The sequence below is a fragment of the Pituophis catenifer genome, unplaced genomic scaffold, assembly GCF_029215685.1.
Source record: "Pituophis catenifer annectens isolate HBS135680 unplaced genomic scaffold, rPitCat1.0.hap2 SCAF_3, whole genome shotgun sequence".
Taxonomy (NCBI): Eukaryota; Metazoa; Chordata; class Lepidosauria; order Squamata; family Colubridae; genus Pituophis; species Pituophis catenifer.
The window spans coordinates 66,561,061-66,574,390 of record NW_027256883.1 but is presented as its reverse complement, the minus strand read 5'-3'; the positions used below and the strand labels follow the sequence as shown (position 1 = coordinate 66,574,390).

Below are 13,330 nucleotides of genomic sequence, written 5' to 3'. Positions count from 1 at the left end.
GATTTTATTCTAAATTATATACCTCTTGAAATCTATTTGCCGAAGAAGTTATGAAAATTAGATATTGGCTTATCAGTCAATACCTTGCAGATCAAAAAAGACTATATCAACAAAATAGTTGATGATTTCTGAATCATAAGAATAAGTAGTTTATCTTGCGATGGTGAATCCCATCTTGAGCACCACTGTCCTTTTTTACTATGGTAATGTATGTATTGAAATGTCTACATTAAGTCACTGAATAAACTCATTTAACACATGGTCAGGGGTCATCAGTATGCTGATAATATTCAGTTGTATATCTGAATTCCAGACCAAATAGGTGAGGAAGTACTGTCTGGATGTCTGAGTGATGTCTTGACGAGGAGAAATATATTTAAGTTTAACCATAGCAAATACAAAGATCTGTAATATATCTTTGTATTTGGAAGATATAGTAACTGATTCCAGAGACATACCATCTTTAGTTTTTGCTCTGACGCATGGAACTCGTTCTTCTGTTTGGACTCCTCTTTAACTTACAGTTCCTGCTTGATGAACAGATGGCAATGTGACCTGGAGGACTTTTTCATTGCTTCATCTGGTGTGACAAATAATATAAAATTATAGATTGCAGTTATAGAAAGTCAAATCGACTGACTATTATACATTTGTACAAAACAATATGAACAATTTGGCAGTTAAACAAATTGTTCAGAGAGTGACAGATTCCTTTTCCTGAGTGGCTTATGTTTTTATCTTTTACCCCTTGATTCCAAAGCAAAGGCTCATTTTATCATATTTATAACAAGATTAAAAAAAAATTAAACACAGTGTAAATATAGAAGGGGCAAACAGTAAGACAACCAATGAAATACTAAGGTTAATTACTGATTTCCATCAGGACTGTCGGTGGGAGGGGCAGATATGGTGGGAGCAGGGGGCCACATCATGTTGTGGGGGCACGTGCCCGCTGTCTTCAAGCGGCGACGTGCTCTGGTCCCCAATGCTCATCTCGTTCCCTGGGTGGTCCAGAGTCTCAGAGCCCTGGTCTTAGGCTGATGTTGTGCAACGCCAGGTCCGTGGTTAACAAAGCCCCCCTCATTTGCGAGCTAATTCAGGAGGGGGGAGCGGACCTGGCGGGTATTACAGAGACCTGGTTGGGCCAGGAGGGGGGAGTCCCCTCGTTGAGATGTGCCCACCGGGTTTCCGCGCATTTCATCAGCCAAGGGCTCAGGGTAGGGGTGGAGGAGTGGTGGTTATTGTAAAGGAAGGTCTCGATCCTAGGGAGGCCACTGTACCTCAGATTGCCGGATGTGAGTCTCTCCTTGTGAAGTGGGGCCATGGGATGCAGGTGGGCTTGCTGATTGCGTACCTGGCTCCCTGCTGCGTGGCAGCGGTCCTGCCCAAGCTCCTCAGCGTCATAGCCAGGGTGGCGGTTGAGACCCCCAGGCTTATGGTCATGGGGGACTTCAACCTGCCGTCCATCGGTGAGACGTCTGAGGTGGCTCGGGAGTTCATGGCTTCCATGACAGCCATGGACCTGACCCAGTTAATTCATGGCCCTACTCATATAGGAGGACACACTCTGGACTTGGTTTTTATCTCTGGTCAGTGGTCGAATGGTCTAGATATAGGGGATATAGTCATTGAACCCCTGTCATGGTCAGACCATTCTCTCCTTAGACTTGACTTTCTGACCGCCACACCCTGCCGCAGGGAGGCGGAACCGACTAGGTGGTTCCGCCCCAGCCGCCTGATGGATCCTGATAGGTTCCAAATGGAGCTTGGGCCATTTCCTGAAACTCTGGCTCACGACTCGACGGAAGACCTGGTGGCTGCCTGGGATAGGGTGGCCACTGGTGCTTTAGATAGGGTCGTGCCTTTGCGGCCTCTGACCCGGCATCGAATCAGTTCTCCGAGGAGCTGAGGGAGATGAAGCGCCGGAAAAGACGCCTAGAGAGTAGTTGGAGGGCTAGTCGTTCTGGATCTGACCGAGCACTAGTGAGGTCTTATATAAAGACTTACTTAGTGGCGATAAAAGCAGCGAAGTGTATCTACTTCTCTGCTCTTATCGCGTCGGCAGATAATCGCCCAGCCGCCTTGTTTAGGGTGACCCTGTCCCTTCTCCATCTGGGAGCGCGGGAAGACCCCTTGCAAGGGCGTGCTGAGGATTTTGCGTATTATCTGCACGATAAAATCGCTCAGATTCGGGACGGCTTGGACTCTGACTGGGTGAGTTCAGGCGATGTGTCTGAGGCGGGTCTTGAGAATGTCATCTGGGAGGAGTTCGATCCTGTGACTCTCGAGGACGTGGACAGGATGCTGGGGAGATTGAATGCAACCACATGTTTATTGGACCCGTGTCCCTCCTGGCTGGTGCTGGCTACCCGGGAGGTTACATGAGGCTGGTTCCAGAGGATTATTAATGCTTCTCTGAGTGAGGGTGTCTTACCTCCCGCCTTGAAAGAGGCGGTGGTGAGGCCCCTCCTCAAGAAACCCTCTCTGGATCCGGCTGTTTTAGCAAACTACCGTCCTGTCTCCAATCTTCGCTTCGTGGTGAAGGTTGTTGAGAGTGTGGTTGCGCGACAGCTCCCACAGTACCTGGATGAAGCTGTCTATCTGGATCCGTTCCAGTCCGGCTTCAGGCCTGGGTACAGCACAGAAACGGCATTGGTCGCGTTGGTCGATGATCTCTGGAGGGCTCGGGACAGGAGATGTTCCTCTGTTCTGATCCTATTAGATCTCTCAGTGGCTTTTGATACCATCGACCATGGTATCATGCTGCGCTGGCTGGAGGGGTTGGGAGTGGGAAGCACCGTTTTACGGTGGTTCTCCTCTTATCTCTCCGACCGGTCGCAGTCCGTGTTGGCTGGGGGGCAGAGGTCGACCTCAAGGCACCTTGTTTGTGGGGTGCCGCAAGGGTCGGTCCTCTCGCCTCTCCTGTTCAACATTTATGTGAAGCCGCTGGGCGAGATCATCCGTGGATTTGGGGTGCGATGCCATCTGCACGCTGATGATACTCAGCTGTACATCTCCACCCCAGACCATCCCAACATGTCCTTGAAGTGATGTCCCAGTGCCTGGAGGCCGTGCGGGTCTGGATGGGGAGGAACAGGCTTCGACTCAACCCTTCCAAGACTGAGTGGTTGTGGATGCCGGTGTCCCGATATAGCCAGCTGGTGCCATCTCTGACTATTGGGGGCGAGTCATTGGCCCCCACGGAGAGGGCTCGCAACTTGGGTGTCCTCCTGGATGCACGGCTGTCTTTAGAAGAGCATATGACGGCCGTGGCCAGGGGGGCTTTCTATCAGGTTCGCCTGATACGCCAGTTGCGTCCCTTTCTGGATCGGGACTCCCTATGCACGGTCACTCATGCCCTCGTCACCTCTCGCCTGGACTACTGCAATGCTCTCTACATGGGGCTCCCCTTGAGGAGCACTCGGAAGCTCCAGCTGGTCCGCGCGGGTAATTATGGGGGCGACATGGCGCTCCCATGTGACACCTTGCCTGCGCGAGCTGCACTGGCTTCCGGTGGTCTTCCGGGTGCACTTCAAGGTATTGGTTCTCACCTTTAAAGCGCTCCATGGCTTAGGGCCAGGTTATTTACGAGACCACTTTCTGCCACCGATTACCTCCCACCGGCCAACTCGGTCCCACAGAGAGGGCCTCCTTAGGGTGCTCTCGGTCAAACAATGTCGACTGACGACCCCCCAGGAATACGACTAATCCCGGACCTCCGGACCTTCCGTCGAGCTTTGAAGACCTTCCTATTTCAGCAAGCTGGGCTGGCTTAAAATTTTAATGGGTTATTTTAAAGGTAATGGGTTTTAATTTTTGGGAGCCAATTTGATTTAATTCTGTTTTTTAAATTATTTTAAATTGTATATTGTATGTATTTTAATTTTGGCTATTCACTACCCTGAGTCCTTCGGGAGAAGGGCGGTATACAAATTTAAATAATAAATAAATAATAAATAATAAACTGTAATGAAGGAAAAAAAGGATAGAAAAAAAAGAAGACCCAAAATAAAAGTACCCAGAGAAAATTTTGAAAGCTTAATGCTAAGGTATCTCTACAGAGATGACGTGGACAAAGTTATCTGAGAAGAGTTTGATGCTATTAGGCCTGATGAAGTGGGCAAGCTTTTAAAAACTGTTAGCTCCATCATCTCTGTTTTAGATCCCTGTTCCTCCTGATGGGCTAAGGCCTACTGGGAGGTGTCATGTAATTTGGCCATAGCTGTGATTAATTCCTATTTAAGAGAAGGTGTTTCCACTGTCTCTGAAGGAGGCAGTGGTCTGCCCCCCTCCTCAAGAGAGGCTGGATCCAGTGGTACGGGAAAATTTTTGGCCAGTTTTCAACATCCATTTGGGGGGAAGGTTGTGGAGAAGATTGTGCAGCAGCTTCAAACATCTCTGGAGGAAGTAGATTATCTGAATCCCTTTCAGTCATTATTCAAATCTGAGATGGCATTGATTGCACCCTTGGATGATTTCTGGCAAGAGTGGGAGGGGGTTAGCATGCTGTCCTTGCTCTTTTTGACCTCTCAGAAGTTTTCAATAACATTGATTATGGTATCCTTCTGGACTGGCTGTGTGGGGTGGCACTGAATTGTGCACATTATCTTCCTTCCTCCAGGCCTGGTTTGCTGTTGATAGGGAAAAAGAGGTCCAGCATATGGTTCCAATTGTGTAGGGTTGTTGCAGAGCTTGTTGCTTTCTCATCTTTTGTTTAATATCTACATAAACCCTCTGGGTGAGGTCATCCAGGTGCTCTTGTATTTGTGATTTTAATAAAGTAAGCATACCCCAATAGATTAATATAAAATTGTACAGCATAAGAAATGACAATTGTTCTTAATCTTAATGTCTGAGTTGGAATTGTAATCTCAAAATTTGGGAATTATGAAGGCAGAAAGGGAATTGTTCAGCATATAGTTTCTGGTCTGTTGTTTATATTCAGCTTTTCTCGCATAACACTGAATCCTTTCCTTTGAATGCTATAAATACATTTAATTTTGGATACTTTTATACTGTGTAACACTCTTTGGTTGTATGAAGCAGTTTTAGCCTGAGAAACTGGTTGATTGACATTTAAGTTTATAAAGCACTTTGCATATAATGATCAGTCAGAAACTTTAAGAAATCTGGCTCATTGTTAATAACTAGTTGGTTTATGCTGCACAATCTTTCACCATTTGATTCCTGCCAGCAGAAGAAGCCAAATCTGTCAATATGGAAGTTGTAGTTCTGAATTTGTGAGGTGTCAACAAGTTGCTTAACTAAGGACTAAATAAACAAGGTTATTTCTATCTGTGCTTTTCTTGGTTTGTTGTTTTTCTAATTGGAATCTGAAACCGCTTTTTTTGTTAGGCAAGTAACAGGGATTTCAATATGAATATGAAACTAAATAAGGCCTCAGTAGAGATGCCTTTGATAAGAACCAAATAGGAGCAGTTAGATTGCAGTTACATAATGGCTTCTTTTAAATGTGAGAATTTGATATTAAAACTGGACGCTATTAATAAATAATTAAATGTATTTGGTTATTATACCTGAAGATGCAAGATATGGAATAACAGTCATAAATTAGAGGAAAACATTTTCTGATTATTAAAAAAAACCCTAATAAGAAAATGAAACCTATTATATTGGGAGATTGGATTCTTTTTGCTGGTTCCATGCAGAGCCATCTGGTGAGGGTGTTTTAATTTAGAGATGTATACAAAAGTTAATGGCCTAGATATTTGTTTAAATTATTGTTGTATTTTTATGGATACAGTAATAATAAACAAGTACATGTGTTAACCCCTGAAACTGTTCCCACAACATATGGCTTAAATTAAGCACTACTTGAAATTGTGGTTTGTTTGTTTATTTGTTTGTTTGTTTAATTGATTTATATAGCCAGCCTACTTGGCACACAACTTAAATTTATGTTATACTTCATAAGAAGCCCAGCCTAATTCATGTTTCTAAACATATAGGACAGCTGTGGTTTTGCTTAGTGTCTCTTAATTGCTTATGGGCCAGTATATGAGCACAGCTCAAAAGGACTTTGGGAACAGCACCAATTATTCCTAAATAGAACAGTCACCCAAAATTCAAGGTCTAGATGGATTTATCTGAATAGCCATAAAGGTAAAGGTTCCCCTCGTACATATGTGCTAGTCGTTCCCGACTCTAGGGGGCAGTGCTCATCTCCGTTTCAAAGCCAAAGTGCCAGCGCTGGTCAAAGACGTCTCCATGCTCATGTGGCCAGCATGACTAAACGCCAAACATGCACAGAACACTGTTATCTTCCCACCAAAGGTGGTCCCTATTTTTCTACTTGCATTTTTTACATCCTTTCAAACTGCTAGGTTGGCAGAAGCTGGGACAAGTAACAGGAGCTCATCCCGTTACGTGGCACTAGGGATTTGAATCGCTGAACTGCCGACCTTTCGATCAACAAGCTCAGCGTCTTAGCCACTGAGCCCCGCATCCCTTAAGTAGCCATAAAGTGCAGCATATACCAAGGTAAAGCACTGTCCCTGCTCTGTTCTGCATAGGCAGATAATCACATAGAGATACGGATGTAAGTTCAAGAATGGAACTACCAACAGCCACTTCCTCTATATAGAAGACATCAAATTGTGTGCTAAGAGTGAATTGACTTGCTGATCCATGCATCCATCCATGAATCTACAGTGAGGAGATTGGGATGTCGGATGTCATTTGGACTCGAGAAGTGTAGCCAAATGTGAATAAAAAGAGGGAAGGTAGTTGACGGATGGAACTACCAGCAAGCCACATAACAGCCATGGTGACCAGCCACAAGTACCTTAGTATCCAAGAGTCACATAGGAACCATGAGGAGGAGGCAAGGAAGATGCCAACACCAAAGATAAGACAGATCCTGAAGTGCAAGTTCCATGCCATGAATGTGTATGCCCTGCTGGTCATTAGATACCCTGCCAATATAGTGAGCTGGCCAAAGGAGGACGTGGAAGATAATGATGTGAAGATCCAGAAGATCTCCTCACAATCTGTAAAGGTTTCCACCCAATGTCCAATACCCAGATATAGTACACCAGTTGGAAACCAGGGTTGAAATGTTACCGGTTCGCTCTGGTTTGGGCAAACCGGTAGTAATAAAAACTACCGGTTCGGGCGAACCAGTAGTAAAAAATACTTTTAAAAGGTAGTACAAAAAATGCTTTAAAAAAGTTAAAAAAAGAGTTCCGATGATCGCGCGGCACAGCTGTAATCGTCACAACCTTTTTACTTTTTTAAAGCATTTTTTTACTACCTATTTGCCCGATCCGGTAGTAAAAAAGTTTTTTTAAAAAAGTTGGCCACGCCCACCCAGTCACATGAACCTACCCCCACCACCCCCACCAAGCCACACTCACAGAACCGGTAGCAACAAATTTTACATTTCACCACTGTTGGAAACAATATCTAAATCAATGTCCTGGATGAAACCCATAGCATCTGGGAGTACATCAGTAAGATAACACCCAAACATGAGCTCCTGACAGAATGTCTGAGGCAGCAATGGATAAAGAAGGAAGATCAAGCAGAGGAAGTGCCATTGCAGGACAACACCTACAAGGGATGTACCATCAAGAGATAGCTGAGGTGGTTGAACATTGGGAAATCCTGCCAGTGACTGGAAAGAGCTGGACTGAAAGAGAACACTAGTCACAGCAACACAAGAACAGGAAGTAAGCATCAGATCTATAGAAGCAGGGGTCTGCTGTACTAGCTAGGACCCAAGTTGCAAACTGTGCAGAGGAGACCTCAGAGACAATCCAATGCATAATGACAGGATATAAATTTCAGCCAGGAACAGCATATATTGAAAGGCACAACCGAGTAGCTGGCATTGTGTACAGAGACATTTTACAGTGTATGGACAGTACTTTCCTAAGTCCAGATGAGAGATTCATGGAGAATGCCTATACAGTTCTGTTGGCAGTCATCAATACTAATTTTAGAATTTGAATCCATTATTGAGCATAAAGTAGGGCATGAGTGGTAATCCATCTGAATTCTAGCACTTATAGTTTCTTAAATTCTAGTAAAGCTTACAGCATTAATTATAAAATGCATAATTTATTTTAGCCATTATAATTTATAACTTGATAAATTTGTATTGTTCTCTTACATAAAAATACATTGCTAAATTGTTGTGTGATAGGAGATTATGATTGAGCTTCAAGAGGTAATAAGTGGGTAAGTTTTGTGATGCTGAGTATTAACAATCTGCAGTTTATTCTTTATCAATTTAATTTGAAATAGATTATATGGGCTTATCCATACACACTCATCCTATAGAAATCTTTAAAGATTCAATTTAAATGTTGAATTTGAATTTCCCTATCAGAGTCCTGGATATTGGCATGACGTTTTCTCAGATGCTTAGTAGAGGAAAAGAAAAGCTATGATTAATGTTAAATATCTCTGCAAAAATGTCTTTTCTTTTTCTTCATTAATGTTTTTAGAGGATGAGCACCTTTATATCTCATAATAGAAATATGAGGGAGGATTTCCCTTCGAAAAGTAGATATTTTCCTGAATTGCATTAAAAATCAAACATACCAATGAAGAAGAAATGCTCAATAATTTGCTAATATTTGAATATTGGGAAAGTGTTTTATCAGTCTTTAATAGTCTCAGAAAAGAAAAATAATAAAAATCAAACAAATATTTTGAGTAAAAAATAAAAAATTGGTATTATCTTTGAAAAGCTGGAGTAAAATATATACCACATTTTTTGGAATATAAGACACACCTTTTTTCCCCCCTAAAAGGGGGTGAAAATTTAGGTGCGACTTATACATCGAATGTAGCCCCGCCCACCCACTGGCCCCCACCCTTTGGCCTCTGCCTCACAGCAGTTACCTCTTTGCAAACAAACAGCAAGAAAAAACAGCTCCTTTCAGCTTCAGCACAGCCTAATTAGCACAATTTGGTTGGATTGGCCTCCCGACTCTCAGCTGATTTGCTATCAGCTGTTTTGCACAGGGCTCTGCTGCTTGCTGCAAAGAGGTAAATTGCTGGAGCAGATTTTTCTTTTCCTTGTGCTAATCAAGCTATGCTGAAAACGAAAATGAACGTAAAGGCAAAATTGCTCAGAGTCAGAGTCAGATTCCTTTTTCTTCTTTTCCTCACCAAAAAAGGTAGATGCATCTTATACTCCGGTGCATCTTATACTCCGAAAAATATGGTAACTAAATTGAAAAATTGCTTTTTTGTTTCATTACTGTTTTGAAATGAGTATATATAAAGCAGAGAAAGATGACCTGTTTAATTTCTATTTTTCAGTTATATGGGAATTGGGCTCTCAGCTCAAGGAGTGAACATGAACAGACTACCAGGTATGATGAAGAATAATTATTTTTAAAAAAACCTTTATTGCTTTGATATATTAATCCATTCAACTTTTCTTTCTTCGAGATGAGAAAAAAACTTTAATAAGTTTTTAATGTAATCTAGGATTTAGAAATCGTAGATTGGTTTTTGTTGGTTTTTATTCAAGCTATACCTTGTCATAGCCTATCAAAACTTGCTTCAACATTTCAAGAGTGATTTGCAGGAAGATAATGCTTTCCTTCCATGCAAACATTAGTTAAACACCATTTAGCATAACAGTACTGAAAAAAGCACTCTGTAACTCAGTATAAATTTCATTTGGAATAGGTTACTCATATAGATGGATGTTTCTGTCCAAAAAAAAGGGATATTCAACATGCCACAGTTATGTGAATATCTTAGCTCTGCTTAGGAAGTCTCAAAATGTAATATTTTGACCAAGAAAAGGAATTGTGATGCTAACACAGAATTCAAAAAGATAGTTTTTACACTATCTAATGCTGATTTTATTTTAAGTACCATATATTTAAGGAACACTTCCTAAACAATTGGACCAAAAAAAGTTAACAGTAACATAGATGTTTTTCTTAGTAGTTATTTGAAACTCTGCTTGGAAATTGTAAATGCTTTGGAGGAATTGATTGCTAATTATAAAATGCTTAAAGGCTTCTGTGTTGGTAATTGCCCAAATTGCATTGTGTTTTTCATTTTGTGTATGCATAGTGTTTTAAATTACCACCCTCTCCCCAAAAAAAATTTTAATCCTTTTTTTCTTAATTGAAATATAGCTAGTTGTTACGTTAATTTATGTATGGCTGAATGAGTGAAGGGCTTCAAACTGAGCAGACAAGAGGATGTACATACTGGCCTTAGCCTCTTATCTCCTCCTGATTTCTATGCATTCTGCCTGAAAACTGAAGACAGGGTTTATTCATCTGTTTAGTACTATTACTGATATATTTTGGAACTGTTTTATTAGGATATTGAATCACATGAAACTCTCTATGCCAGTTCAAGCAAACATGCTTATGTTCTCCTCCAATTGAATATGTATAGAATGAGGAGAATAGAAGGTGGAACTATAGAATAGTACCATATCATTCAGTGGCTGAAAATAGCTAATGTAAACATTGAAGAGACATCTTGTCTAATTTGGATTTTTAGTGAGAATTAATTAAGATGATACTATATGACATTTTTAAAAATTTCTCAAACCATAGTCTAAGAGCCTTGGTACTACAGTGGTTTAAAGCACCCTGTTATTAACACAGCTGCCTGCAATTTACTGCTGGTTCGAATCTCTCCAAGGCTCAAGGTTGACTCAGCCTTCCATCCTTTCTAAGGTAGGTTAAATGAGGACCCAGTTTGTGGGGGCAATAAGCTGACTTTGTATAAATATACAAAAGGATGAAGGCTATTGCTTAACGCACTGTAAGCCGCCCTGAGTCTCTGGAGAAGGGCGGCATATAAATCAAATTAAAAAAAAAAAAAAAAAATCTAGACTAGTTTTTATAGCCATTCATTTTTCACTGCTAGTCAGTCTCAAGTACAGTTATTTTTGTAACAGTAGCATAAATCCTAGATTTAGTTTTAAACTAGGAAAAATTATCTTAAAATGCATTTTAAATAATAATTACATAACTGATATATTCTAAGATGGGTTGTGATTTTATCCCCAGCACTGTGTATTCTTAACTGTCCTTAAGCAATGGAGAGGAAATGCAGAAAATATTCCTGGTCTGAAAGGTTTAACAACTATATATACATATTTCGGAGTATGTCTCCTTGAAACCAGGAGAGTTCTTCTTGAATAAATTATTATATTTATAAACTTCTTTATATGCATTTATTTACATTTCTAAAAATTATACTGGGAAGGAAAATGAGAAGGGAAGAATTAATTTCATTAATTAATTTCATTACTTTGAACCAGATTTTAATCATTTGTTCTCATACAAAATTCGGCAGACTATTGATGTGAATGCAGAATGACAAGAGTCATATATAACTTTCCATACATCATCTGTTTTTTATGCTTGTCTAGCCTCAGATGTAGCACACAGTTTCATGTTGTAATGCCAGAACCAGGTTCATTTTCAAAGTCAGTTTACTGAAGATTTCTAAACTCTGTTAATTTATTTGTATAAGGCTTACAACTAAATAATACAGGAATGTGTGAGAAAATTTCAACCTAATAGCATTGTGAACAGGCCAATAACAATTGTGATAAAATTGACACTAGAGAAGATGACTTGGAAGAGAAGAAGGGGAGAATATTGTTTCCTAGGTACAAAGAGAATTTTTCAGTACCTCTTCTGCTGCTTTCAAATCTTGCATTGAACAAGAACTTCACAGTCAGTTTTTACATGCCAAACCTTATAACCTATGGCCTGTGCTGAATCAGGGGACAAATTATTTGATGAATGGGTGGCAACTATAATTAAGGGAACCTTTGTGTAACTCCATCTTGTGCACCAATTAAGGCCTTTCCTGAAGAACTTGCTCATAGTCACTCATGCCTGGTCACCTTTAATTTGGACTATTGCAATATGCTTTTCATGTGGCTGTCACCGAAAATTACCCCAAAGCTTCAACCGGTTGAAAATGCAGCACTTTTAAAGTGATGGGAGCCTTTAACTTTTCCTGTTTAACATCTCTAATGCAAGAGCTTCACTGACTACCAGTTTTCTTCTGGATGTAACTTAAGTGCTGGTTGTTACCTTAAAGTTCTGTATGGCTTAGGTACTGATATTTATGAGATCATCTTCTAGTGGCTTTGACTCACTAAAAAAGGAGAGTATCTCTGGGCCCTTAGGAAATGTCATATCCAGGAGTCATAGTAATAAGCCATTTTAGTTGTAGCCTCCTTCTCTGGAACAGCATTCTTTATGAGATCAGTGTGGCTCTAACCTATTTTCCCATTTGGAAATCCATTAAGCCATTAAATTAAATTAAATTAAATTAAATCAAATAAAATCTATTAAACTTTGGGAATAACTTTGTGGTGATGGAGACTTTCCTGCTAAGGTTTGGAAACTTTAGGCTACTCCTTGGAGTGCTGTTGTTTTGTTTTGTTTTGATTTGGATTTTACTACTGTGTTACTTTAATATTCTTTCTTATTTATCTTATTCTATAACTTAATTATACTTTTGTTTAGATTAAAGCAGCAAATAAATAAATAAACATTCTTCCTATCTAATAGTTCATAGTGCTGCAAACACACATAGCTAACATATATCCATGGTACCTTCTGTTTCTTGAGCTCAGAAGCACAATGTTTGTCTTCCTGTCTTTATAAAACATTTTTTAAAAAATCTTGTATGTTGAGGCTGACACAGTCCAGACATTTAGTTTGCATCCAGCCTTAAACAAACCAGTAGGATTTGATATAGTATTTGAATCTATTGAAAGAATAATTAAATTTAGATGCAGCTCTCAATCTATTTCTGGGCATTTTATGATATAGTAAATACTTATTTTTGTCTTGTTTCTAGGTTGGGATAAACATTCATATGGTTACCATGGAGATGATGGGCACTCATTTTGTTCCTCGGGAACTGGACAGCCCTATGGTCCAACATTTACAACTGGTGATGTCATTGGTTGTTGTGTAAACCTTATCAACAATACCTGCTTCTACACAAAGAATGGGCATAGTTTGGGTATGAAAAAAAGATTCTATTTTGTGAAAATATCAAATACTGTATGATAGCAAATTTGACCAATCTTTCCAAATTTTACATATATGTAATTTTGATTCAGAGTTTAACTCTGACCAAAAAATAAAAACACCAAAAAATATAATGGTTAAAGTTTGGCTCAAACAGGTCTTAGTTTCTCAAGCAAGGTCCTTGTTAGAACCTCTCTGATGACTATGATCTGTTTTGGAGAAATGTAATATCCATGGTTGTCCATTTTAAAAGAATAAAACATTATTAGTTTGAAATGAAAATACAGTTTAGTAGCATGCTTGAAATGCTTCTGTTC

General features: G+C 40.2%; 1 protein-coding gene across 1 annotated transcript in view; it reads left to right on the top strand.

The window, feature by feature from the left end:
* Window positions 1–13,330, top strand: part of RANBP9 (RAN binding protein 9) — a 40,772-nt gene that overhangs the window by 12,312 nt on the left and 15,130 nt on the right. Inside the window, exons 3-4 of the mRNA XM_070940675.1 lie at window positions 9,295–9,347; window positions 12,838–13,005. Coding sequence (XP_070796776.1) covers window positions 9,295–9,347; window positions 12,838–13,005 — 221 coding nt within the window. The remainder of the gene's footprint in view (window positions 1–9,294; window positions 9,348–12,837; window positions 13,006–13,330) is intronic.